The sequence below is a fragment of the Anomaloglossus baeobatrachus genome, chromosome 3, assembly GCF_048569485.1.
Source record: "Anomaloglossus baeobatrachus isolate aAnoBae1 chromosome 3, aAnoBae1.hap1, whole genome shotgun sequence".
Classification (NCBI taxonomy): domain Eukaryota; kingdom Metazoa; phylum Chordata; class Amphibia; order Anura; family Aromobatidae; genus Anomaloglossus; species Anomaloglossus baeobatrachus.
The window spans coordinates 181,722,011-181,735,033 of NC_134355.1; the positions used below are offsets into that span (position 1 = coordinate 181,722,011).

Below are 13,023 nucleotides of genomic sequence, written 5' to 3' on the forward strand. Positions count from 1 at the left end.
GGAAAGGGCTGTTTGACGGCCCTATCACGAGGTATTCTTTTACCCACCCAGGGACTGCTTTTGGACGTCCCAATTGTCTGGGTCTCCCAATTAGGAGCGAAAAAGAAGAAGGGAATTTTGTTTACTTACCGTAAATTCCTTTTCTTCTAGCTCCAATTGGGAGACCCAGCACCCGCCCTGTTTTCTCGGGGTTTTTCTGTTTTTTCGGGTACACATGTTGTTCATGTGGTATGGTTCAGTTCTCCGATGTTTCCTCGGATTGAATTGGTCTTTAAACCAGTTATTGGCTTTCCTCCTTCTTGCTTTGGCACTAAAACTGGTGAGCCAGTGATCCCACTGGGGGTGTATAGCCAGAAGGGGAGGGGCCTTACACTTTTAAGTGTAATACTTTGTGTGGCCTCCGGAGGCAATAGCTATACACCCAATTGTCTGGGTCTCCCAATTGGAGCTAGAAGAAAAGGAATTTACGGTAAGTAAACAAAATTCCCTTCTTCCCACATGTGTACTTTAGAGGCGTTAAATTTTAACAATTTTGAATTTTTCCAACAAAATTAAAATTTTTTTTTTTTTTTTTTTTAAGAACCACATCACATTTGAAGTGACCGAGGGGCCTGTGTGACAAAAAAAAAAAATCTAAAAAGGTGTGATGTTTGAAAACTGCACCCCTGAAAATAATGAAGACCACATTCAATAACTTTATTAACTCTTTAGGTGCTTCACAGGAAGTAAGTGAAAGTGAAGAAAAAATAAATAAATTATTTTTTCCCCCTCACAAAAACTTTGCTTTAGCCCCAAATTTTTCATTTTTACAACGGTAACAGAGAAATTTGAACCTTACAGTTAGTTGTGCAATTTCTCCTGACCACTCAAAACACCTATGTATGATGGAAAGCTACAGTTTGAGCGCACGGTAGGGCTCAGAAGGGAAGGAGAGCCATTTTAATTTTGTAGCTCCATTCGGATGGAATAGATTGCGGCTGTCACTGTCACATTTGAAGATCCCTGAAGTTCCAAAACAGCAGAAACCCGCCAACAACTGAACCCATTCTGGAAACTACACATCAAGGAATTCATCTTGGGGTGTAGTGAGCAATTTTAAACCTCAGGTGATTGATGGAATTGTACAACACTGGGCGGTGAAAATAAAAATTAACAATTTTTCCACTAAAATGTTACTTTGGCCCCAAAGATATAATTTTCAATAAGGGTAATAGGAAAAAATGTACCTTACAATTTGTTATACAATTTATCTCCATATGTGGTTGAAAACTAGTTTTGAGGCAAGAATGCAAAACTCAGAAGGAAAGAAGCACCATATTGGAGTGCAGATTTAGTTGGAATGGTTTAGGGGTGCCATGTCCCATTGGCAGAGCCTCTGACATGCCAGAAAAGCAAAATCCCCCCCCCCCCCCATAAGTGACCCCATTTTACAAACTACACTCAATTAATTCATCTTAGGTGTGAGGTGAGCATATGGAGACCACAGAGGTGTCACTGAATTGTATACCATTGTTGTGCAGAAGAATTTTTTTTTTTTTTTAACTAAAAATGTTTTAGCTTTAAGTTTCAAATTTTGAAAAGGCCCAATAAGAAAAAAAAACGGACCAGTTTGTTGTGCAATTGTTCCCGATGGCGCCAATACCCTCCATGTAATCGGGAGCTACTTTTTAGGTACAGTACATAGGTGAGAAAGGAAGAAGAGCCATATTGAATTTAAGAATTTGCAGGAATAGTTTGCAGGTGCCATGTCATATTGGCAGAGCCACTAAAGTGCTAGAAAGGCAGAAATTCTTCCCAGCCACGATTTCATTTGTTTCTCACTTTCTACCAAAGAGCCATACCTTTCTTTATTCTTCTGTCAGCAGACATATTAAGTCCATGTTCTTTGCAGGATCAATTTTAGTTTTAAATAATGCCATTAAAACAAAATGTACTGAAATACGGGAAAAAAAAATATATAGGGGGATGAAATTGTGAAAAAAAAAAAATGAAAAAATTGCAAAATGCCACTGTTGGATTTTGTTTCTATTTTATTTTTAAGCTGCTCACTTTGCAATAAAAATGAACTGAAAATGTGTTTGTCCAGGTTAGTCAGCTAACAGCGGTACTAATCAATTTTTTTTCGTATCATTTTAAAGATAACCTTTTACCAAATGTTTCATGTTGAAGAGGATTTTTTGCTTATTTAATTTTACCTCCGTTGGAGAGATTAGCCAAGTATTTGGCACCTACCGTGTTTCCCCGAAAGTAAGACAGTGTCTTACATTCTTTTTACCCCCAAAAGTGCCACTATGTCTTACTTTCGGGGTATGTCTTATATTGGAAAAAATCCCACAGCAATTGCAGCAAGTCTCCATGCAATGTACCGTATGGGGACTTGCCGCGATTGCGCCCTAAGTGTACCGCAAGTTAAGGAAACTTAACCACCAGCGGCTGCACATGAGGGCACTGAGGCTGCGTGATTTTGTATGTTGTCCATGGTCCTGATGGACCACGGACAACATTACTGCAACATTTCAACATTTCTCGGTAGCCGAGCGTTCAGCTGAGCGCCCGACCGCCGGCATGTGTCAGCTCTTAGCTGAGCGCTTTGCCGCCGGCATGTCAGGGCTCTCAGCTGAGAGCTGTCACATGCCGCCGGCATGTCATGGCGCTCAGCTGAGCGCTCGGCCGCCGGCATGTTAGGGCGCTCAGCTGAGCGCTTTGCCGCCGGCAAGTCAGGGCGCTCAGCTGAGCGCTTTGCCGCCGGCAAGTCATGGCGCTCAGCTGAGCGCTCGGCCGCCGGCAAGTCAGGGCGCTCACCTGAGCGCTTTGCCGCCGGCATGTCAGGGCTCTCAACTGAGAGCTGTCACATGCCGGCGGCATGTCATGGCGCTCAGCTGAGCGCTCGGCCGCCGGCAAGTCAGGGCGCTCAGCTGAGCGCTTTGCCGCCGGCATGTCAGGGCTCTCAGCTGAGAGCTGTCACATGCCGCCGGCATGTCATGGCGCTCAGCTGAGCGCTCGGCCGCCGGCATGTTAGGGCGCTCAGCTGAGCGCTTTGCCGCCGGCAAGTCAGGGCGCTCAGCTGAGCGCTTTGCCGCCGGCAAGTCAGGGCGCTCAGCTGAGCGCTCGGCCGCCGGCAAGTCAGGGCGCTCACCTGAGCGCTTTGCCGCCGGCATGTCAGGGCTCTCAACTGAGAGCTGTCACATGCCGGCGGCATGTCATGGCGCTCAGCTGAGCGCTCGGCCGCCGGCAAGTCAGGGCGCTCAGCTGAGCGCTTTGCCGCCGGCATGTCAGGGCTCTCAGCTGAGAGCTGTCACATGCCGGCGGCATGTCAAGGCGCTCAGCTGAGCGCTCGGCCGCTATAACTGTACTGTAAAGAAGAAAAACAATAAATAAATAAATTTTTACTAAGTCTTACTTACGGGGTACGTCTTACATTAGCCGACCCCCCCCAAAACCCCCACTACGTCTTACTATCGGGGGTGTCTTACTATCGGGGAAACACGGTAATGAGTTAATCAAGTGCACTTAAATGCATAACCGTCATTTTAACATTTTTTCAAATCAATAGTACACATGAAAAAAAAGCAACTTTGTAATATCTTCAGAGAAATCTGCTATTATACATAAAAACACAACAGAAAAAACTATACCTGATAATCATTGTGATCCAGTAGCCAAAAGCCCTGAATAAGTTTTATTAGCCCACAGGGTACCGAAAAAGCGGTGGGAAATGATTCTATGGAAGAATCCGGCTTGTCTGGGAAAGAGTACATGACATCCAACAAAAAATAGACTGTCTGGTACACAAATGGTTAAGGTTATATGTGATATATTGCCTTGTAAATATAAATACTATGCACATAACTATTCTAGTTTAGACAAAGGAAGGATCTCGAGCTTTACCCACAGCGTTGCACGCTAAGCCATCCCATTTTCCACTAAACCATACACCCTTGCTTGTTTGATAAGGCGCAGAAAGAGTCAAAACGCATATGATACAAATGACAGACATTTTTGTTTCATGCTATCTGGTAAATATTAAAAGGATACAATTGCATGTTTGTTAATTTCATCTGTATCTTCAAGTAAATACAAATCTAGAAGAGCCTGCAAAACACAATATTAAATTCAGCTAGTGACAATGGAAAGTTCAAAGGGTTGTCTGGGACTAACAGATGACCTATCCTTAGGATAAGTCATCGATGTCTGATCTAGAAAAATGCGTGTACATAATATATATATATATATATATATATATATATATATATATATATATATATATATATATAATATATATAATATATATATATATATATAATATATATATAATATATATATATATATATATATATATATATATATATATATATATATATATATATATATATATATATATATATATATATATATATATATATATATATATATATATATATATATATATATATATATATATATATATATATATATATATATATATATATATATATATATATATATATATTTCACACCTCTAAATGTTTCACTGTCTCATTGCAGCCATTTGGCATTTGGTAAATTCAAAAAAGCTCATTTTCTCATTAATGTACACTCTGCACCCCATCTTGACAGAAAACCCCTCCAGGAATGTAGACATTTTTTCAAATTCTTTTAAGAAAAACTGAAATATCACATGGTTATAAGTATTCAGACCCTTTGCTCAGACGCTCATATTAAAGTCACATGCTGTCCATTTCCTTGTGATCCTCCTTGATGTGGTTCTATGCCTTCACTGGAGTCCAGCTGTGTTTAATTAAACTGATAGGACTTTATTTGGAAAGGCGCACACCTGTATATATATGAGACCTCACAGCTCACAGTGCATGTCAGACCAAATGAGAATCAGGAGGTCCAGGGCCGGCGCCAGCACCCGGCAAACCCGGTCAAATGCCGGGGCCCCGAGCTGCCGGGGGGGGCCCACTCGCAGTGGCGCACCGCTACTTAGGTGGGCCCGGTGGCCGTGCTGTCACCGCCCCCCGCCAAGGATCGCGCTTTCAATTGCTTCGGCATCGCAGGTGCCGATACAATTGAGAGCAATGATGAGAGAGTGAGCGGCGCGCTCTTATTCTCCCCGCTGTGACTGTCGGCGTTCTGACAGCTCTGCAGAGGACTGCGGTGACGTCATCACTGCGCGCCTGCTGAGAGGTCAGAGCGAGCGACAGCAATGGACGACGCGCCGAGGAGACCGGATCAGCGGGGGAACGAGGAGAAGTGAGCCGCCCCTCTACTGACACTGGGCTCCCCTGACTCACAGGACGGCCACTACACAGCGGCACTAGTACACATAGGGGCCCGGCAGCCGCTCTGCAGAGCCGGCTGCCGGGCCCCTATGTGTAGTGCCGCTGTGTAGTGGCAGACAATGCGACCGTCAGGGGGCCGGCCTGTGAGTCAGGGGAGCCCAGTGTCAGTAGAGGGGCCCCTGACCTGGAGAGGCCACCAGCCGTTTCTGAGCTGCAGGAGTGCTCCTGACCTGCACAGAAGACTGAATAAGCCATCCTGCAGGACCTGCGATGAGGTCACGCCCATGTGACTGCGTGGGAGGAGACACAGGATGCCGGGCAGAAAGCAGGAGATTTGCAGGAGATTTGCAGGAGATTTGCAGGAGATTTGCAGGAGATTTGAAGGAGATTTGAAGGAGATTTGAAGGAGATTTGAAGGAGATTTGAAGGAGATTTGAAGGAGATTTGGACACATGACTGGTAATATGAAAAGAGGGGACATGAGGGGAAAGGGGGCAGCTGCAGGGTGAGTGGCATGTGAAGGGGTGCAGAGTGTTTGAGAGGGGTAAATTGGGGTACAGGCAGGGTGAGATATGTGGGCAGGCTGTGTGAGATATGGGGGTGTAGTGTGTGTGTGATCTGGGGGGTGCAGGCTGTATGGGGAGCAGGGTGTGTGACATATGGGGGTGTAGTGTGTGATATGGGGGGAGCAGGGTGTGTGACATATGGGGGTGTAGTGTGTGTGATCTGGGGGGTGCAGGCTGTATGGGGAGCAGGGTGTATGGGGAGCAGGGTGTGTGACATATGGGGGTGTAGTGTGTGTGATATGGGGGGAGCAGGGTGTGTGACATATGGGGGTGTAGTGTGTGTGATCTGGGGGGTGCAGGCTGTATGGGGAGCAGGGTGTATGGGGAGCAGGGTGTATGGGGAGCAGGGTGTGTGACATATGGGGGTGTAGTGTGTGATCTGGGGGGTGCAGGCTGTATGGGGAGCAGGGTGTGTGAGATATGGGGGTGTAGTGTGTGTGATATGGGGATGCAGGCTGTATGGGGAGCAGGGTGTGTGAGATATGGGGGTGTAGTGTGTGTGATATGGGGATGCAGGCTGTATGGGGAGCAGGGTGTGTGAGATATGGGGGTGTAGTGTGTGTGATATGGGGATGCAGGCTGTATGGGGAGCAGGGTGTGTGAGATATGGGGGTGTAGTGTGTGTGATATGGGGATGCAGGCTGTATGGGGAGCAGGGTGTGTGAGATATGGGGGCAGGGGAGTAACTACCGCGGTCGCAGGGGTCGGAAGGAGAAGAGAGGTACTTGTTTTTTTATTTTGCTGGCTGCATGACATGGAGGCCTGGGGGTGCTGGCTGCATGATACATGGAGGTCTATGGGACTACATAATAAACATGAGGGACACCTTATACATGGACTAGGGGTGCATTATACATGGAGGAGTATGGGGCTGCATAATACAAAATGAAGGACACCTTATACATGGAATATAAGGGTGCAATATACATGGAGGAGTATGGGGCTGCATCATACAATATGATGATTTATGGCGCTGCATTATAATACATATAGGACTATGGGGGCTACATTATAATATATGGAGGAATATGGAGGCTACCTTATACATGGACTATGGGTGTGCGTTATAAAACTGGAGGCCTATGTGGTGCAGTATAATATATGGAGGACTATGTGGTGCAGTATAATATATGGAGGACTATGTGGTGCAGTATAATATATGGAGAACTATGGGGTGAATTATAATACATGGAGAACTTTGGGGAAATGCATTGTAATACATGGAGAACTATGGGGGTGCATTCTAATATATCAAGGGTTATGTGGGACCCTTTATATTATACGGAAGGCTATGTGGGGGCCATTATAGTATTTGGAGATCTATATACAAGGGGGGACAAAGATACAAGTATGGGATGGAAATGTTTTGTCCTGAGGGAAAAAGGCTCTTTCCCTCAGCACCCAGCTTTCCCATGCTCTGCTGTACATCTCTCAGCACCCAGCTTTCCCATGCTCTGATATGGGAAAGCTGGGTGCTGAGGGAAAGATGTATAGCAGAGCATGGGGAAGCTGGGTGCTGAGGACAAGATGGATTTCAGATCATGGGAAACCTGGGTGCTGAGGGTAAGAGCCAAGTGTCAGCGTCATTATCCTGTACCCGAAGTGTCAGTGTCATTATTCCGTACCCTAAGTCTCTGTGTACGTGGAGGGCTGTATGTCCCCCCCCACCCCAGAGCTGTATACCCCCAGAGCTGCATGTCACCCCCACCTCACAGCTGTTTGTCCCCCCCACCTTAGTCACTGCCCTCCTCTAGAGCTGTATTCCCCCCATTGCTGTATACCCCTTTCCTCAGTAATATATATTCCCCCAGTAAGGTGTTTGTCCCCAGCCTCTCTTGTGATGTATATACAGCAGTGTTAGTGTGCTCTATGTGCGGCCATGTCTGTTAGACAAGCCGGAAGGTGAGTGAGGCTGTTGCTGGCTTCCCAATATTAGAAATATATATACAGGATAAATATATAAAAATAATGTGTGTGTGTCTGTGTGCATGTATGATGTGTATCTATGTATGTTAGTGTATATGACTGTCTAGATTTATGTCTATTTATGTGTTTTTGTGAATTTCTCTTTAAATAAGTATGCGTACGTATGCCTGTATGTATCTGTGCATGTCTATGTGTGGATGGGGCCCACAGACTCTTTCGCCCAGGGCCCACAAAAACCTGGAGCCGGCCCTGAGGAGGTCAGAGGAACTGCCCAAGGAGCTCAGACAGAATTGTGACAAGGCACAGATCTGGCCAAGGTTACAAAACATTTTCTGCAGTACTCAAGGCTCCTAAGAGCACAGTGGCCTCCATAAAACCTTAAATGGAAGAAGTTTGGGACCACCAGAACTAGTCCTAGACCTGGCCGTCCAGCCAAACTGAGCAATCATGGAAGTAGAACCTTGGTGAGAGAGGTAAAGAACCACCCCAAGATCACTGTGGCTGAGCTCCAGAGATGCAGTAGAGAGATGAGAGAAAGTTCTGCAAAGTCAACTATCACTGCAGCCCTCCACCAGTCAGGCTTTTTGGTGATAATTCTAAGTGGTATGTGTGGAGAAAATCAGGCACTGCTCATCACCTGCCCAATACAATCCCAACATTGAAACATGGTGGTGGCAGCATCATGCTATGGGGGCGTTTATCAGCTGCAGGGACAGGACGACTGATTGCAATTGAAGGAAAGATTAATGTGGCAAGTACAGCGATATGGAAAAAAACCTCTTCCAGAGAGCTCTGACCTCAGGCTTGGCCGAAGGTTCACCTTCCAAGACAATGACTAAGCACACAGCTAAAACAACAAAGAGGCTACATAACAACTCTGTGACCATTCTTAACTGTCCCAGCCAGATCCCTGACCTAAACCCAATTGAGCATCTGTGGAGACATGAAAATGGCTGTCCACCAACGTTCACCATCCAACCTGACGGAACTGGAGAGGATCTGCAGGAGGAATGCAAGAGGATCCCCAAATCCAGCTGTGGAAAAACTTGCTGCATCATTCCCAAGACAACTCATGGCTCTACTAGCTCAAAAAAGAGCTTCTACTCAATACTGAGCAAAGGGTCTGAATACTTATGACCATGTGATATTTTGTTAAAAAAAAAAAAAATAATTCAAAAATTTCTACAGTTTTGTCAAGATGGGGTGCAGAGTGTACATTAATGAGAAAAAAAATGAACTTTTTTGAATTTACCAAATGGCTGCAATGAAACAGTAAAAAAATTAAAAGGGTCTGAATACTTTCCGTACCTACTGTATATACATACATACACTATTCAAAAAGTTAGGGATATTTGGCTTTTGGGTGAAATTTCAGGATGATCCTACAATGCGCTCTAACCTTTTCAGGTGAACTTAATGTGACCGTCTCTGAACCTTTGAATACACATGTCCAGCTATTCAGTGTTTCAGGACTTTTTGCACAACTTGCTCTTCTCTAGCAAGGAGCATAACAACATTCACAACAGGTGTTTGATCTATGAATTGCTTAATAAATTGTGGGTTTCAATAAGAACTGATATTTAAACAGACCTTGTCATCATACTGTTTAAATTTATACAACATGAGACCAAGACGACACTCACAATGGATCAACAGTATCTCACCATTGCAGCTTCAAGTAGGAGGTTCTCAGACGGAAATGGCCACTGAACCTAGCATAGCACAGAGTGTCATCAGCAGGTTGCAACAGATATGGGAAGAGTCACAGAAAGGCATAGAAATGGATGTCCCTGTGGCCACATCTCACACTGATGACTGCTTAATTGTGAACAATGCCCTTCAAAACTGGATGATTATTGCCACACAACCCCAGGCACATTTAAGGGAGGCGACAGATACCCAAGTCAGACCTTTGAAAAACATTTACATCAGCGTGGTCTGTGTACTAGACCACCTGTCAAGGGTACCTGCCCACACCAGACACAGGCGTCGTCTTCCTGGACGAGAGACCAGTAGGCCTTATTGCTGTTCACTGATGAATGTCAATTCATGCTGAGCAGAAATGATGGCAGCCACCCATGTTTGTGACGTCGAGGAGGGCACTATGCACTAGCCACTGTTGTCATCAGAAGAATCTTTGGTGATGGTGGTGTAATAGTGTGGGCAGGTGTGTCTAGTCAACAAAGAAGTACCCTATATGTTGTGAATGGTACAGTGATAAGCCCCTACTACTTTAATAACAACATCATTAATCCAGTCATTGTGCCGCTGCATGATCACAGGTCTAATTTCATCTTCATGGATGACTGTGCTCCAGCTCAGATGTTCCATTAGGAAATTGCTACTAGATACTAGGGTGCCTGAAATGGAGCAGTCTGCAATTTCTCCAGACCTGAATCGTCATGTAGAGGCTCGTAATTAAGTACAGAAGAATCTCAACCTGAGGGCCTTCAAAAAGAGTGAGAAGTCATACCTCAAACAGTAATGACTTGAGAACAGCACGAGAGGTCACTGTAAAGCTGTAATTTATGCTCAAGGCCACAACACAAGTTATTGATACAGACATTTTTGGGGAGGTTTAGTTACCCACCACTGTTGGCTTTTGTTTCAATTAACTGTTTGGTATTCAGAAATCACCATTGCATGCTTCTATTGCCCTACTTTCATGATAAAATATCACTGTAGCATAAACTTTACATACATTTCACCCGAAAGCCAAATATCTTTAACTGTGTGTATGCATATACAGTATATCACAAAAGTGAGTACACCCCTCACATTTTTGTAAATATTTTATTATAACTTTTCATGGACAATACTGAAGATAAAAGACTGATACAATGTAAAGAAGGGAATTTTGTTACTTACCGTAAATTCCTTTTCTTCTAGCTCCTATTGGGAGACCCAGACGATTGGGTGTATAGCTACTGCCTCCGGAGGCCACACAAAGTATTACACTAAAAAGTGTAAGGCCCCTCCCCTTCTGGCTATACACCCCCAGTGGGATCACTGGCTCACCAGTTTTAGTGCAAAAGCAAGAAGGAGGAAAGCCAATAACTTGGTTAAACAAATTCACTCCGAGTAACATCGGAGAACTGAAAAACCGTTCAACATGAACAACATGTGTACCCGAAAAAACCCAAAAATCCCGAAGGACAACAGGGCGGGTGCTGGGTCTCCCAATAGGAGCTAGAAGAAAAGGAATTTACGGTAAGTAACAAAATTCCCTTCTTCTTCGGCGCTCCATTGGGAGACCCAGACGATTGGGACGTCCAAAAGCTGTCCCTGGGTGGGTAAAGAAATACCTTATGTTAGAGCTGCGAAGACAGCCCTCCCCTACGGGGAGGCAACTGCCGCCTGCAGGACTCTTCTACCTAGGCTGGCGTCCGCCGAAGCATAGGTATGCACCTGATAATGTTTGGTGAAAGTGTGCAGACTCGACCAGGTAGCTGCCTGGCACACCTGTTGAGCCGTAGCCTGGTGTCGCAATGCCCAGGACACACCCACGGCTCTGGTAGAATGGGCCTTCAGCCCTGAAGGAACCGGAAGCCCAGCCGGACGGTAGGCTTCAAGAATTGGTTCTTTGATCCATCGAGCCAGGGTGACTTTGGAAGCCTGCGACCCTTTGCGCTTACCAGCGACAAGGACAAAGAGTGCATCGGAGCGGCGCAGGGGCGCCGTGCGGGAAATGTAGATTCTGAGTGCTCTCACCAGATCTAACAAATGTAAATTCTTCTCATACCGATGAACTGCATGAGGACAAAAAGAAGGCAAAGAGATATCCTGATTAAGATGAAAAGAGGATACCACCTTCGGGAGAAACTCCTGAATGGGGCGCAGCACTACCTTGTCCTGGTGGAAGACCAGGAAGGGAGCCTTGGATGACAGCGCTGCTAGCTCAGACACTCTCCGAAGAGATGTGATCGCTACCAGAAAAGCCACTTTCTGTGACAGTCTAGAAAGTGAAACCTCCCTCAGAGGCTCGAAGGGCGGCTTCTGGAGGGCAACTAGTACCCTGTTCAGATCCCATGGATCTAACGGCCGCTTGTACGGGGGTACAATATGACAAACCCCCTGCAGGAACGTGCGCACCTTAGGAAGTCGTGCTAGACGCTTTTGAAAAAAAGACGGATAGCGCCGAGACTTGCCCTTTAAGGGAGCCGAGCGACAAACCTTTTTCTAACCCAGATTGCAGGAAAGAGAGAAAGGTAGGCAATGCAAAAGGCCAGGGAGACACTCCCTGAGCAGAGCACCAGGATAAGAATATCCTCCACGTTCTGTGGTAGATCTCAGCGGACGTGGGCTTCCTAGCCTGTCTCATGGTGGCAACGACCCCTTGGGATAATCCTGAAGACCCTAGGATCCAGGACTCAATGGCCACACAGTCAGGTTCAAGGCCGCAGAATTCCGATGGAAAAAACGGCCCTTGGGACAGTAAGTCTGGTCGGTCTGGTAGTGTCGACGGTTGGCCGACCGTGAGATGCCACAGATCCGGATACCACGCCCTCCTTGGCCAGTCTGGGGCGACGAGTATGACGCGGCTGCAGTCGGATCTGATCTTGCGTAGCACTCTGGGCAAGAGTGCCAGAGGTGGAAACACATAAGGGAGCCGGAACTGCGACCAATCTTGCACTAAGGCGTCTGCCGCCAGAGCTCTGTGATCGCGAGACCGTGCTGTGAAGGTTGGGACCTTGTTGTTGTGCCTGGACGCCATTAGGTCGACGTCCGGCCTTCCCCAGCGGCTACAGATTTCCTGAAACACGTCCGGGTGAAGGGACCATTCCCCTGCGTCCATGCCCTGGCGGCTGAGGAAGTCTGCTTCCCAGTTTTCTACGCCGGGGATGTGAACTGCGGATATGGTGGAGGCCGTGGCTTCCACCCACATCAGAATCCGCCGGACTTCCTGGAAGGCTTGCCGACTGCGTGTCCCTCCTTGGTGATTGATGTATGCCACCGCTGTGGAGTTGTCCGACTGAATTCGGATCTGCTTTCCTTCCAGCCACTGCTGGAAGGCTAGTAGGGCAAGATACACTGCCCTGATTTCCAGAACATGGATCTGAAGGGTGGACTCCTGCTGAGTCCACGTACCCTGAGCCCTGTGGTGGAGAAAAACTGCTCCCCACCCTGACAGACTCGCGTCTGTCGTGACTACCGCCCAAGACGGTGGTAGGAAGGATCTTCCCTGTGATAATGAGGTGGGAAGAAGCCACCATTGCAGAGAGTCCTTCTGTGAAAAGGATACTTTCCTGTTCAGGGATGTTGACTTC

At 46.4% G+C, this 13,023-nt stretch overlaps 1 protein-coding gene across 1 annotated transcript in view; it reads right to left on the reverse strand.

Annotated features, from left to right (window-relative positions):
• The window catches only part of AHCTF1 (AT-hook containing transcription factor 1), a 253,101-nt gene that overhangs the window by 159,796 nt on the left and 80,282 nt on the right, over positions 1-13,023 (reverse strand). Inside the window, 2 exon segments of the mRNA XM_075339614.1 lie at positions 3,636-3,782; positions 4,036-4,092. Of these exon segments, the coding sequence (XP_075195729.1) occupies positions 3,636-3,782; positions 4,036-4,092 (204 nt within the window).